This window comes from Agrilus planipennis, unplaced genomic scaffold, assembly GCF_000699045.2.
Source record: "Agrilus planipennis isolate EAB-ADULT unplaced genomic scaffold, Apla_2.0 scaffold88, whole genome shotgun sequence".
Lineage (NCBI taxonomy): Eukaryota > Metazoa > Arthropoda > Insecta > Coleoptera > Buprestidae > Agrilus > Agrilus planipennis.
The window spans coordinates 1,102,599-1,117,633 of NW_020438872.1; the positions used below are offsets into that span (position 1 = coordinate 1,102,599).

A 15,035-nucleotide genomic window follows, 5' to 3' on the forward strand; every position below is an offset into this window, starting at 1 on the left:
CCATATTTAAAAGGGCACCAACCAAAAACTACTGCGTAGAATTAATTGGAATTTTTCACACACAAGCCTTGCTATATGAGCTCTCAAAGCATATAAAAATTATACGGCTTAAATGTGATGTTGGGTGCAAAAGAATACAATTAAATTCTCTGTCGGGAAAAAACGAAATGACTTTCCGAACAACCCTATACATTAAAATATTTTTGGAATCTGTTACATGATCTCGTTTGCTAATTTTAATGTATAAGTAGGATTTATCATTAACGTAAGGATAAAATAAAAACGGTTTCATTTGAGTTCATATGCGTATTAACCGTAAAACTCAACGCGGTACCGTAGAAAAAGGTCGCTTTTTTTTAAGAACAATTGTGAACAAAACCGTTCCATTTTTAAAAGCCATTAAAGAACTCAACAGCAAGCCATGCAAGGTAACAATTCATCGTCGGTAAAATACGAACTTATTGACATAATTGCTTGTGTCGACCTCAAGGGCTAAATACACCGTAATATATTACTGATAATGTACTTAGAGCACACTATCCACATAGTTAGTGTCAAACTTTACTAGATTCCTAAATCATTAAAGTCCTTAAGGGGTTTTAAGATTAATGCAACTACTAACGTCCCCACACTGTACTACGAAGGCGTAGATGACCCTTCTTTTGAAATTTTGCTTTATTTTGAGTTGCAATCACCATAAATCATTTGATAAATATTACAACTATATTCGTTAACGTAAATACGAGACAAAACCTAAAAGAATCAAAATTCAGACAAACTTTTGATATAAGTATATTAAATCGGAATTTACAGCATTGGCAATTGCCTTAAGATTCTCATTCTGATGAATATCTAATGAAATCAAGTTGATTTAAAGTCCACAGTCTAATACTAGTTAAGAATGTTTGCCAACGAAGAAAAAAGTATTTACCTTCATTGATTAACTGCTGAAAAAAGAAATCTTTAGAGACTGACAAGTTAAGGGGAACTACGCTTAAAATATCACCCTTTTTTAAAAATCCCACTCCCATTATTCTGTTTAAAAAAATAAAGTTACTGGTGAGCTTGAAACAATGCAAAATCCTACTCGATTTTATTAATTAAAGTCATATGAATATCAGTTAGCCAGTCTAATTCACTGATAATTAAGAAACGTTTAAAATTATTGTGTAGGTGTATTAAATATAAAACAGAGCAAATAATAAGGAAGCAACTCTAATATTAGCTATGAATACAAAATTTGTATATGCTTATGATTTGCATGACAAATAGATGGAAAATCAGAAATTGCACTGTTCATTGTTTTGCGAACACGTACATTCAACATCTAATAAAGTTAAATTGAATGTTCGTGGTTACAACAGCCTCGCATCAATGTCAAGGCAACACAAAATTATCACGTTAATTGAATATCGATACCGAAAACTACAATTATTTTTTGTATATAAGCTCTACGAGTCATTTAACTTAATGACTAGAAGATGTTCAAGAATGAAGAATAATAATTTAATATTGAGGGGTTTACCACTATATAAATAACCCTCTGGCCCGCTGACAAATTATTTCATAAGAAATTATCGTACTTACAATATCGCTTAAACATACAAAAAATTATTGTGGGACAAGAACAACTTCCTCTGAAAAATAATAATTTAGAATTGGAGGATGTAGCATCCCATAAATAATCCTTAGACCCTCTAACAAATAATTCCACTGGTCTAACCAACCCTCATTCATGTGGTTGTAATCTAACTAGGTATCTAATAAATATTAGGTGTTGTAATTGTGTTTTTAGGTAGATATATACAATGGACATAGTGGTCCGACTGTCAAAGCAAGAATCAAAGAACATCGCGTTGGGAAAACTTAATTTTCCGAACTCTGCGGTCAATTTATCCATAACTTTCCGTTCTACATTAAGTAATGTTAAGGTAGACTTTTTACAAATTAATAACCTTGAGAAAAAATCTGACGGCCTAAAACGCCAACTCCTTCATTTCGTATAATTACAACAGAATAATGAGAAATCCTTGAAACCAGCTGAGCTTTCTTTTTTTTACTTTCAGAGGCACTAGTGGAATAGACATTGACCTAAGAAGAGTCGACATTGATCAATGTCCTCTACCGAAAGGCAGTAAGCAGCTCAATATCTTCGCTGCCTCAGACAAATGCAAGAAGAAAACAACTTCGGTAAGTTTCAAACTTTCAGAATTTGCCTAAGCAAAGATGGTTCAAGAAGGCAAGGCACACCACTAAAAGCACACTTTACATATATTCTTATAGTGGGTTTCACATTTAATTTGTTGTGCTAGTTTCTCGCGATTTCAGTGAATAGCGGGATGCTTTCCACTTGAAAAGTGGTCGAGAATGTTCTCAACTAATGATGGGGTTAATGAATTTTTAATTTTGTATCAGGTACCTACATAGTTTCCCATTTAATTAAATGTAGTTTTGTATTAACACGGACATATGCACACAGAAGTCATACGCATAGCTGATCCTGAAACACGAAATAGTTTCATAAACAAACCGTGAAGAGACAACTCCCAGTTGTGCATAACAAGTATGCATACTAGTGATAATTGAATTTTCTTGTAAAAGCTTAAATAATAGAAACACCTGGAGAATTGGTAAATGTAGTAGATGAATTATTTAATTCGCAAACCTGTCCCACCGACACAATGCTTGTTTACTCTAAATCGCAAGAAAATTGTAAAAAAGCATTTGATCAGAAATTAATTTCTCATAAATTTTACCTTATCGTGGTTAACTAAGGGCGATAATTTGATTCATGTAATGCCTGAAAGGCAAATATACCTAAGATACGATCTGATAACGTATCTTGTAGTAGTATGATAAACGTCAATATATTCTGAACTGGATAGAGTAATGAATCTTCATTTGGGACCTCTGCACATGTTAATTTCGGCTACATAATGCTGAGGGACGGTCCATTGTTTACGTCAATACTAAATTTACTACTACCAAGTTTCTTAATCTTATGAAGCAACAAGAACGATGTTATAGCCCGTTGGACAGGGTCTAAAGGAATACGTTCCCTTATGGTCTGGCTTCAATCCACAGTGCAAAAGTGTAGATACAATTGGTATTGTTAATCTTCTGAAAGCCCCTCGAACCTTGAATACATACAATTTCTTAAGGTACAAATTCACTATTAGAGTATAGAGAAGTTGCTACAAGTATAGTGAAGTCTACAATATTCGAAGCAATTTAATTAATTTAAGTGCTGGAAAGCACTTTGTTCATATCAAACTACGATTTTAATATTTAGATAAACATTTTACGTAATAAGATTCTCTCAACAAGCCAATTCTTCTAATGGTCGCGTCAAAAGCTTCTTCCTATTTCTAAAATTGTCAGCTATAAAAAATTGACGGTATTTTGAAGCAATTGTTGTTGTAAAACAATTGCACTTCAAAAAGTGTTTGAATAGCATAAACGACAAAAAAATTGAGCCAGTAACATGATAACGCATTCCCCTGTTAATGGCTTCTCAGACAAGGCATTTCATTAATCAAATTTTTGATTCCGCTTGTTTGCTAACGGCGTTTTCATAGAAATGGAAAACCATAAAGGACATCGTATAAACGAAATTGCCTCTCGCGTTCTATGTAAAGGAATCTCAAATTATCACGTCTCTTTGTCTTTTAACGTACATAATTTGGATGACTTTTGCTGGAACTGTCTTAATTTGTATGCAAATTAGACAATCCATGCATTAGAAGTACTTATTTTGATCTCCTCCGTGCAATGAGCATAAATCTAAAGCTGCGGTCCTCCTATACAAGGCAATAAATATACGGCTTATCAGAAATTTGCCATCACGTCTTATTCGTACAATTTACAGAGAGTTTTACTACAAAGAGAAGGACTCTAATGGGTACATTATCCATAAAGGAAAAATCGACAATTTATTTCGATAAAAGCTTCTCAAAGTTCTAAATTGTGAAAAACTGCTTTTATTACTCTAGTTTTTCTAATAACGAAAGCTTTTTGATTTTAATATTTCCATATAATAGTATAAACAATTTCAATATAACTAGGTAGGTACTACTTGAATATGTATTACTTAAATGTTCTTTTAATCTATTTTTTACAACCCGACTAGACTGTCCAATGTACAACGGATTACAGTCGTCGCAAAGACTTAGTGAAATACTACTACACTACATCTACACTGTTTAAAAAATCATTCTTTTGTTCTTTTTATTATTGAATTACAGGAAATAATTTTAATTCAATTTATTTATTTAAAACCTAATCCTAATACCCTGCCACTCCATTCCGTAATCCACTATTTTATCCTTCCAACCCAACAAATTTATCTTACACATCTAGGCAAATGCCACGAACACCAAGTGCTACTAAATCAATAAAATACGGTTTTACGTGAAATATGTACTGTCAATACATAAATTTGATAAAATTTACATACATCCCTAAACTATGTCATATCCATATCGCGGCTAGTTCGTTGAATCAGACGGTTAGCTTATAAAGTACATATATTTTCGACTCCACAACCACAAGTATAAACAAATTTTACGTACCACGTCCATACGGCTTACAAGCAAAAATATTCTGGTATCCCTTAGGGTAGCCTGTAATAAAAACTTTTTATACATCCTCCTATATGAAAAGACTAAGGCTTTTGCGGCCGGTATTATCAAAATAGGACTAAACTGTCTGGTCCTTCAAGAATTAAATTTTTTAAAAATATCACTTTAATTCTGGTCCTCTCAGTTTCATAAAAAGAATAGATCTTTCCATTATAAAACCAGTGCTGAATTTCAAGCTTGGAATTTTAATAGCCCCCACTAAAAATCCTCGAAATACTAATGCAGGCAAATGCTGCAATCTCATGTAATGTTTTAGTCGGAATTTTGCACGTTAAAAATGCAAAAAAGGCCCATTACCTACCTCGCTAAACGCTAATTCATGCAATAAGATTAAAAAAAAACTGCCTAATCGGTAAAATAGGCTGAAATAACGTTAAAGCAATTAGTTACTTTATATGTATAGCCGAGAAGAGGGAAGAAATGTAATGATTTTAAAACCACGTCCACAAAATCCAGGAACTGTGTATGTACATTGTACACATAATAGAATGTGAAGTAGAAGTTTTCAGGATAAAAGGGAATTTCGGATTTGACCATTTCATATATATATAAAGGTACCTTTTAGGTTTTACGCATAAAGGTTAAAACAAAACTGTAATGACTACTTTTATTTAACGAAATACTTTTACAAATCACAAAGCCGCTACGCTAAAACTCTGGTCATTCTTTTTAAGGATTAATATTAAAAACGTTTTTTTAATTAATACTTTAAAGCAGGTCACTAACATTTGAAAGCATTTGATACATACACAGCTGCCCTTTTGGTAATGCATATGTAACCATTTTCTACTCTACACAAAACAGTAAATTCTATAGTCGAAAAGTAGTCGTAAAATCATTTTAAAGAATGACATTTTTTTAAAAATGGTTGCTACTCTTTTTATACATGTATAGGTAGTCCATGGGGTATAGAAAGCAATTGTTTATTAACCAATTTATAACAAGCAACAATAACAAAGTTTAAATTAAATTAAAGTTTGGATGCTGACGCTTTTCTTGTATTTGAAAATGAGCTATAAGTAAATTGTATTTCTGCCTAAATTATTCATTTTCCTTAAAAATGTTTCGAGCAAATGTCATTTATACATAAAATGAACACGTGCAAAATTTTGCTCTTATTTTGTTCGACCTTCGTTTTGATACGAGAGAGAGAGAAATCCCCATGTGGGCAATGGAACTCTTTTATCGTTGCCTCCCTGAAAATGGTAACGCCGCGGCTGCTAATTAGGTTTGTTTACATTACAATAATGAAATGGTGCCCTCTGCTAGTCACTTTGTCGTTCGAGACGATATCAAAGCCAAGGTTGCCACTCCAAGTTCAGTAGCAATCAAATCAATGAACGGAAACAATGAATGCCGCGGTTGAATTGAACCAATCCCAAAAGTCCAAACTTAGAACTTAATCTAAACGTGTTCATTTTTTTACAACTTAATTAAAGTTACTTCGTTATCAACTTTATCGCCGATAGAAACCAATAAACCGTTAAAAACAATTGAAATTGCCTTTGTAATAAAATTCTGCGGCTCAAAACAAATAATTTCACTACCCTTTTCCCTATCGTTAAAAAAAATGAAAACCGCTCCAGATTAACAAACGATACCCAAACCATTAATATTGATGCCAATTTATATCTTTATCTTTCATTCTGCATAAAAAGCCTTCTAGGAAAAGTGAAAATAATAATTTGTCAACGCTCCAACCGTTCCAATTACCCGAACAACAAAGGAAGTCGACGAAAAACTTTTCTTACTATATAAAATTCATTTTGTTAATATAAAAACTTCAGCAATGCTTGAATGATGAGATTCCTATCGATCAATTGATCGTCTTCCAAAGAACTATCCCAGAAAAATATAGGTAGAATACAGACAACTTGTTATGATACGAAGTCTCTTAACGACATGCCTACCAACAAGTACTATTACGTCACAAAAATAATGATACAAATTTCAAGAAGTTCAAATACTTACACCACCATTATCTATCCACATATATCGGGTTGTTCGGAAAGTCATTTCGTTTTTTCCCGACAGAGGATTTAATTGTATTCTTTTGCACCCAACTTCACATTTAAGCCGTATAATTTTTATATGCTTTGAGAGCTCATATAGCAGGGCTTGTGTGTGAAAAATTCCAATTAATTCTACGCAGTAGTTTTTGGTTGGTGCCCTTTTAAATATGGAGAGCGATAAGCAGCATTTTCGACATATCTTACTACAGAAAGGGTAAAAATGCTGTTCAAGCCAGAAAGAAATTGACTGATGTGTATGGAGAAGGTGTGTTGACAGTACGCCAGTGCCAGAACTGGTTCGCTAAATTTCGATCCGGCAATTTTGATGTCGAAGATGCACCACGTTCGGGAAGGCCGGTTGAAGCTGATAAAGACGCGATAAAGGCATTAGTTGATGTGAACCAGCGAATAACAACACGTGAGGTCGGATTGAGGTTAAATTTATCAAATTCAACAGTTTATGACCACTTGAAAGGCCTGGGATTATCCTCGAAGCTCGATGTATGGGTTCCCCATGTTCTCACAGAGAGAAATCTGTGTCGCCGCATTGACGTCTGCGATTCGCTTCTCAAACGTCACGAAAATGATCCGTTTTTGAAGCGCATCATCACTCGGGACGAAAAATGGGTTGTATACAACAACGTCAAACGCAAGAGGTCATGGAGCAAAAAAGATGAACCGGCTCAAACCATTTCCAAAGCCGATATTCACCAAAAAAAGGTGATGCTGTCTGTTTGATGGGATTTTAAAGGAATATCGTTTTTTTTTTAGCTTTTACCGGATAACACAGCGATTAATTCGGAAGTCTACTGTCATCAGCTGGACAAACTGAATGATGCACTTCAACAGAAAAGGTCAGAACTAATCAACAGGAAAGGTGTAGTGTTTCACCAAGACAACGCGAGACCTCACACAAGTTTGGTCACTCGCCAAAAGCTTTTACAGCTTGAATGGGATACAATGCTACACCCACCATATTCTCCAGATCTGGCACCATCGGATTATTATTTGTTCCGGTCATTCCAAAATTTTTTAGACGGTAAAACCTTCACCTCAAATGAGGAGGTCAAAAACCTCCTCGATCAGTTTTTTGCCAGCAAACAGCAAAAATTTTATGAGCGTGGAATTATGCTACTACCAGAAAGATGGCAAAAGGTGTTGGACCAGAACGGTCAACATATAATTTAATAAAGTATTTGTTTATTATACGAAAACTGTCTTTCATTTCCACAAAAAAAAACGAAATGACTTTCCGAACAACCCTATAGATACCCACATGATTTAGTTTTGGAATAATGCATTACGTATTTCTCATGAAGTATTAATACGAAATGTACAGACCAAGTGTGAAAATGGTTTAGCTTAATCGTGAGTACTTAGTCGCCATCTTGAGTGTAACAGTTTACCTTATCAATTATGTAACAAGTTTTCCCTGGCACATGTCCAGGCCACGGGCGCTCTGATTATCGTAAACAGCATAAATCAAATTCTAAATTGTTAAACAGATTCAAAAGCATGGTTTAAGACCATTCATACCCAGTCGGCTTAAACTGAAATTATTCACAAACAAGAAACTACCTATTATGATAAAGTTTCGAAAATTATCTATACATAACTACACTTAACTTTTCACACTCATACTGTTCAATAATTAAATTTAATTTCCAACTTCTCTTATAACCTATATCCTATAGATTACCTACATAAAATAACAAAGAGTTCTTCGAACGGTGCCACTCTGTTAGATTTAGCGTCACTGGAGTTTGTCTCCCTGGGGAACCTTTTCGAGTAAAAGATGTTGCCAAATAAACCAGCTACATATCGGTACTTACTTCCTTTTACTTTTAGTCCTAATGATTTAACAGAAAAGGAAAATTTTGTGTTGAATCTTTAGCATCTTCTAGATTACAGCCCACGATGCGGTCTGTCATATTCGTTTATCACAAAAATTTCTACGCTGTCTAAAGAAGATACGAAATGAAACTGTTCTGACGCATTTCAATATTAATTTCCTTCCATTTCGTGAAGGAAATGCTAGACGCAGTTATTGATGGAAGGCACTGTATGTTTAAAGCATAAACTTCTTCTTACCTTCCATTTTAAATGAACTTAAATGCTTACTAAAAACGAGACAGTAGCTGTTTTATTACTTATTAGCATTATATGTACTTCTAATCAAATATATGCGCATGAAAATTACTTAATAAGGATACTAAAACCTACTAGTAGGTGCATTAGAATATTCTTTGAGAGTCAAAAGTTTATTTTCATGCACTGAACAACGGCGTACCTACAGGATGAAAGTGCTTTGTGAGGAAAATTATATGAAGGCCATTAATTAGAAAACTTTAACATAAACTTCACCAACGAGTACAGGATTACTATGTACAGTAAATCTATTAAATTTCAGTGTGTTCCTGTGTCTGGACTTGGATTTCGTAGAGGCAGCTACAAATGTGTTTGCAAGCCGGGATTTTATTTCCCAGATGTAAATGCCGAACGACGATATTACAACGGGACTGTTGTAGAAGAAGAATATGAAAAATTAATGCTGGTAAGTACAATGTACACTTACTTATTTCGTAACTACTAGCGATAAGTCCGAATTCTATGTATCATCATAAGGTCGTCAGTCTTAAGACTGGTTGGACACGCACCTCCACTCTTTCCTATCCTGAGCTAATGTTCGCATTTCCCTAAAACTAGAACAATCCATATCCTTAACTATTTGCGAACACTAATCTAATCTAGGTCTACCTCTACCCTTCCTAACTCCCGATTGTGCCTCTAATATGTCTCATGCCTGAAAAGGTGTCCTACTAACCTATCTCGCCTATTTCTTATTGACGTCTGTTTTTCTATTCTTTCTAATATCTCTTCATTTCTAATCTTCTCTATCCACGGTATCCTCATTATTTGCCTGTAACACCACATTTCAAACTCTTCTAACCTTTTCTTTTCCGCCGCGCCCACTGTCCATGTTTCGCACCCGTTCAGCGTCGTGCTCCAAACATACACCTTTAACAATTTTCGAATTTCTAAATTAACCGAAGTGACTTTTTTTATTGAAGGCGACTCGACCTGCGCTATCCTCTGCTTTATATCCCTACTACTCCTTCCGTCCTGACTTATCTGTCTTCCTAGATACCTGAAATCGATCACTTCTTCTAATTTTTCGTCTCCTATCTTTATATTCGCTCTTTCCCTACTTTTATGCTCTTTATACAAACTAAATATCACTCTTCTATCTTTGTAACTCATCCCTTCATTTTTAAGTATATTAACATCTTGTCCCATTTAAAATTGTCAAAAGTTTTTTCTAAATCTGCAGATCCTATGTACGCACTCTTTCCTAGGATTTGTAGATTTAAAAAATGCTTTTTCATTATTATAGTAATTAAGTTCATTTTACACATTTATTACTCCGTATATTTACAAAAGAATTTTCCGCTTAGGTACCTACAACTTTTATTCTCTATTGCAATTGAAATAAAAAAAATATGTTTATACAGGTTCTCAAGGAGTTAGCGTATTAAATAAGTGCACGCAAAGAAAGAGCTATGTTTGAATAGGAAGTTAGGTCCTTACTTTGACTAGGTACTCTATGTAAGAGCAGCTATTTCATCTTTCGTTTATTGAAAAATATGTAAAGTAAACGTAGATTCATTCACGATACATAATTTCAAAAAGCTATTGAACTACTCACACTGAGTACTAGGTACAAAAATCCAAAATAAATTTTGTTTATTTTGGTTTTAACACAGGAATATGTTAACGATATTCGGTGTTTAAAGTGTTTTTCTCATTATCCTACTTGCAATTTCATATTTAAATTACCTATTAGCAAAATATATGTCTATCGATTGTGACATAACGCTTGATTATTCTATTTTGTAGAGAAACTAATGATAAAATAAATAGAATACCTGGCCGTTTTGTGTATTTTAACCCGAAAAGTAGGTCAACAATGAAACGGATAATCATGGTTTTAGCAATTATAAACGTAAATGAAATTCATTAAAATCTTTTTGTTTACCTGTTGTTCAATGTATGTAGGTATTTATGCAAATTTGGAATTTTCAGTTGCATACATCTTCACTAATTAATTTTCGTGCGTAGCGAATGAAGCGGCTGTCACGCAAGTCACAATAAATATCAGAAAGCTCGTCGATGCAATACTGCAATTTTGATTTGAATATTAATTGTAAAGATTCATTATAACAAACACCCAACGAAAGTTCTGTCTACTCGACGGAAAACAACTGATATTATACTGAGAAGAAGGATTGTATCGCTTTGTACTTTCTATTTCGTATACTGCGATAAATATATTACAGCATAAACCGCAAATAAATGTAAAACAAAAATACTGGTATGCAAGGGAAGGGAAAGTAGGGGAAAATTAGAAGAAGTGGCCGATTTTAAGTATCTAGGAAGTCAGATAAGTCAGGACGGAAGGAGTAGTAGGGATATAAAGCAGAGGATAGCGCAGGATCGAGTCACCTTCAATAAAAAAGTCACTTCGGTTAATTTAGAAATTCGAAAAAGATTGTTAAAGGTGTATGTTTGGAGCACGGCGCTGTATGGGTGCGAAACATGGACAGTGGGCGGGGCGGAAAAGAAAAGGTTAGAAGCGTTCGAAATGTAGTGTTACAGGCGAGTGATGAGGATACCGTGGATAGAGAAGGTTAGAAATGAAGAGGTATTAGAAAGAATAGGAGAACAGAGGACTGTATGAAAGTCAATAAGAAATAGGTGAGATAGGTTAGTAGGACACCTCAGGCATGAAGGTCTAGTCAGAGACATATTAGAGGCAGAAACGGAGGTTAGGAGGGGTAGAGGTAGACGGAAGGATATAGGTTGTTCTAGTTTTAGGAAAGTGCGAAGATTAGCTCAGGATAGGAAAGTGTGGAGGTGCGTGTCCAACCAGTCTTAGGACTGTCGACCTTATGATGATAATGAAACCGCAAAATTTGTTTTTTTTTATTGGCCGAATCAAATGATTTCGTTGTTGTTAGAGTGGGTTATAGTCTGTCAAAGATTTTAGACTGAATGCTATTAGGCTAGATTCTACGAGATCCTAGTAAAATAAGTCAGCGGAAATTCAGGATAAAATGTAGGTACACCACCTAAACTACGAAAAAATTCCTATAGATCATGTTTTCATTATGTTGCAAGTAATTGAAACTTTATTGATAAATAATTACTCAATTAAACCCGCCTTTTATCTGAAGAAGTCCCTTAAATACGTAAATTTCAGATTTCCTGAAGATATCTAATAACTCTTGATACGACCTAACCCTTTTGTATTCCTGCCTGAAAATATCTGAAATCCTTCAGGAGCTTTTGTAATAATTAAATCAAATATTCTCGGCAGTGAATTCTTGTTTATAATTTTATAAATAATAAAATAGTATAAGTCCAACAATTTAAAGCTTTTGAGAGATATTACGCTTTTCAGAAAAGCAGGTGATATTTTCACACAGACGTGGTTGAAAACATATATCCCACACGTTTACCAAATCATGCATTTTCGCACGTGTGACATAAAAAGAAAAAAAATTGACAAAGAAATACGTAATTTTTATGTTCGGTGTCTTATATGTAAAAGTAAAACCCGAGTTATTTATGTAAATATTACGAATCTGTAGGTATTAGATATTTGCTGCGAACTATAAAATTTTATGTTTAAAAAGGACTTTACAAAAGTATAGTAATTTACACGCGGTCAAATATTAAGACTACCTAAATGTTTTTTATTTGTACAGTGATGTTCCTATTTGAGTAAATCTATTCCAAAGCTTTAACAAATAACAATCACTTATGAAAATCGATAATATTTTCATCAGCCAAAAGACGCTACTACTTTACATGATCAAAAAGAAGTTGTTCGCATAAATCTAAAACCTCAGTAGTTCCCAAAACTAATAAGCTACTTGAAATAGACAAATAGTTGAAGTAAAAAAATCAATATTACAAAATTGGTTGTTGGTAATGTCTTGAAACGCTGATTTATATTTCTCGATCCCTTAAATTGGAATGTAGAATACGTAACGTAATTTTTTTTATGTGTTTTCCTATTTCAACCTGAATGCTGTTCGATATTTTCTAAAGCAAATTGAATCTCCTAGTTCTGTATACATTCTCGTCTATTAGCTCAACAAATTGGTTGTTTATTGAATAATTCATAGACTCCTTTTAGGTAAAAAGGAAAAAAAAACGAAATCGAAATAGGAATATTTCTGAAAGCAATTTAATACAAAAGTACTACTTTAAATATTAAGTAATACGAACACAAAACGAAATCTAGTACCTATTGATAAATACTCTCATAAATTTCAATTTCAAAAATGTGTTTTAAAAATAACAATATTAACGTAAGAACTAAACCATTTCTATATTTATATATATATATATATAGGTACGACACAATACCAGTGTATTGTATGTATGGAGTTTCACGAAGTAAATTGTTCATTCTTAAATGTTACATTCCAGGAGCCAGTTTCATACTCTGACTAGTAACAATACCTTTGTTATGCTGTTGTGTTTCATCCTTTTGTTACTTACAAACAAAACGATTAAACTTCTCGCTTCCTTGAATTCTTCCCGGCTACCCAGTTCGTTCGTCATCCTCCCCATATTGTTCTTTTCAAAAAAAAAGAGATACTTGAATCAACCACTACTTCATCCCAATGTGAAAATATCACAGCAAATTTTATTCGTAGAAGTTTACTTAAGCTAACCACTTATCCAATGTATCGAGGTTAGCCAGAACAAATTGTACATGGGCTATGTTTTTAAAACCAAGTATATATGCATAAAGAGAAACTCTTTAAAACAGTTTGTTAGAAGTTAAAATTAATTTTCAAACTTTACAAGCCTTTCAAAGTTTCCTATCAGATAGTGAAGTAAGTAAATAGGAAAACAGTCAGACTTGCTACAAAAATAGTTAAGAAAAGTATAACAATTTCAAGAATTTCCAGATATTCCAATAACATTTTTGTAACTGTATTACAAAAATCTTGCTGTAGGTTTTGATCTTGTATCTTAGTCCTTGGTTTTGTGTGCTAAATGTATAGGGTTGTTCGGAAAGTCATTTCGTTTTTTTTTTGTGGAAATGAAAGACAGTTCTCGTATAATAAACAAANACTTTATTGATAAATAATTACTCAATTAAACCCGCCTTTTATCTGAAGAAGTCCCTTAAATACGTAAATTTCAGATTTCCTGAAGATATCTAATAACTCTTGATACGACCTAACCCTTTTGTATTCCTGCCTGAAAATATCTGAAATCCTTCAGGAGCTTTTGTAATAATTAAATCAAATATTCTCGGCAGTGAATTCTTGTTTATAATTTTATAAATAATAAAATAGTATAAGTCCAACAATTTAAAGCTTTTGAGAGATATTACGCTTTTCAGAAAAGCAGGTGATATTTTCACACAGACGTGGTTGAAAACATATATCCCACACGTTTACCAAATCATGCATTTTCGCACGTGTGACATAAAAAGAAAAAAAATTGACAAAGAAATACGTAATTTTTATGTTCGGTGTCTTATATGTAAAAGTAAAACCCGAGTTATTTATGTAAATATTACGAATCTGTAGGTATTAGATATTTGCTGCGAACTATAAAATTTTATGTTTAAAAAGGACTTTACAAAAGTATAGTAATTTACACGCGGTCAAATATTAAGACTACCTAAATGTTTTTTATTTGTACAGTGATGTTCCTATTTGAGTAAATCTATTCCAAAGCTTTAACAAATAACAATCACTTATGAAAATCGATAATATTTTCATCAGCCAAAAGACGCTACTACTTTACATGATCAAAAAGAAGTTGTTCGCATAAATCTAAAACCTCAGTAGTTCCCAAAACTAATAAGCTACTTGAAATAGACAAATAGTTGAAGTAAAAAAATCAATATTACAAAATTGGTTGTTGGTAATGTCTTGAAACGCTGATTTATATTTCTCGATCCCTTAAATTGGAATGTAGAATACGTAACGTAATTTTTTTTATGTGTTTTCCTATTTCAACCTGAATGCTGTTCGATATTTTCTAAAGCAAATTGAATCTCCTAGTTCTGTATACATTCTCGTCTATTAGCTCAACAAATTGGTTGTTTATTGAATAATTCATAGACTCCTTTTAGGTAAAAAGGAAAAAAAAACGAAATCGAAATAGGAATATTTCTGAAAGCAATTTAATACAAAAGTACTACTTTAAATATTAAGTAATACGAACACAAAACGAAATCTAGTACCTATTGATAAATACTCTCATAAATTTCAATTTCAAAAATGTGTTTTAAAAATAACAATATTAACGTAAGAACTAAACCATTTCTATATTTATATATATATATATA

General features: G+C 33.0%; 1 protein-coding gene across 1 annotated transcript in view; it reads left to right on the forward strand.

Annotated features, from left to right (window-relative positions):
* The window catches only part of LOC108738265 (probable G-protein coupled receptor 158), a 115,951-nt gene that overhangs the window by 59,287 nt on the left and 41,629 nt on the right, over positions 1 to 15,035 (forward strand). Inside the window, exons 3-4 of the mRNA XM_025978927.1 lie at positions 2,067 to 2,190; positions 9,063 to 9,206. Of these exons, the coding sequence (XP_025834712.1) occupies positions 2,067 to 2,190; positions 9,063 to 9,206 (268 nt within the window). The remainder of the gene's footprint in view (positions 1 to 2,066; positions 2,191 to 9,062; positions 9,207 to 15,035) is intronic.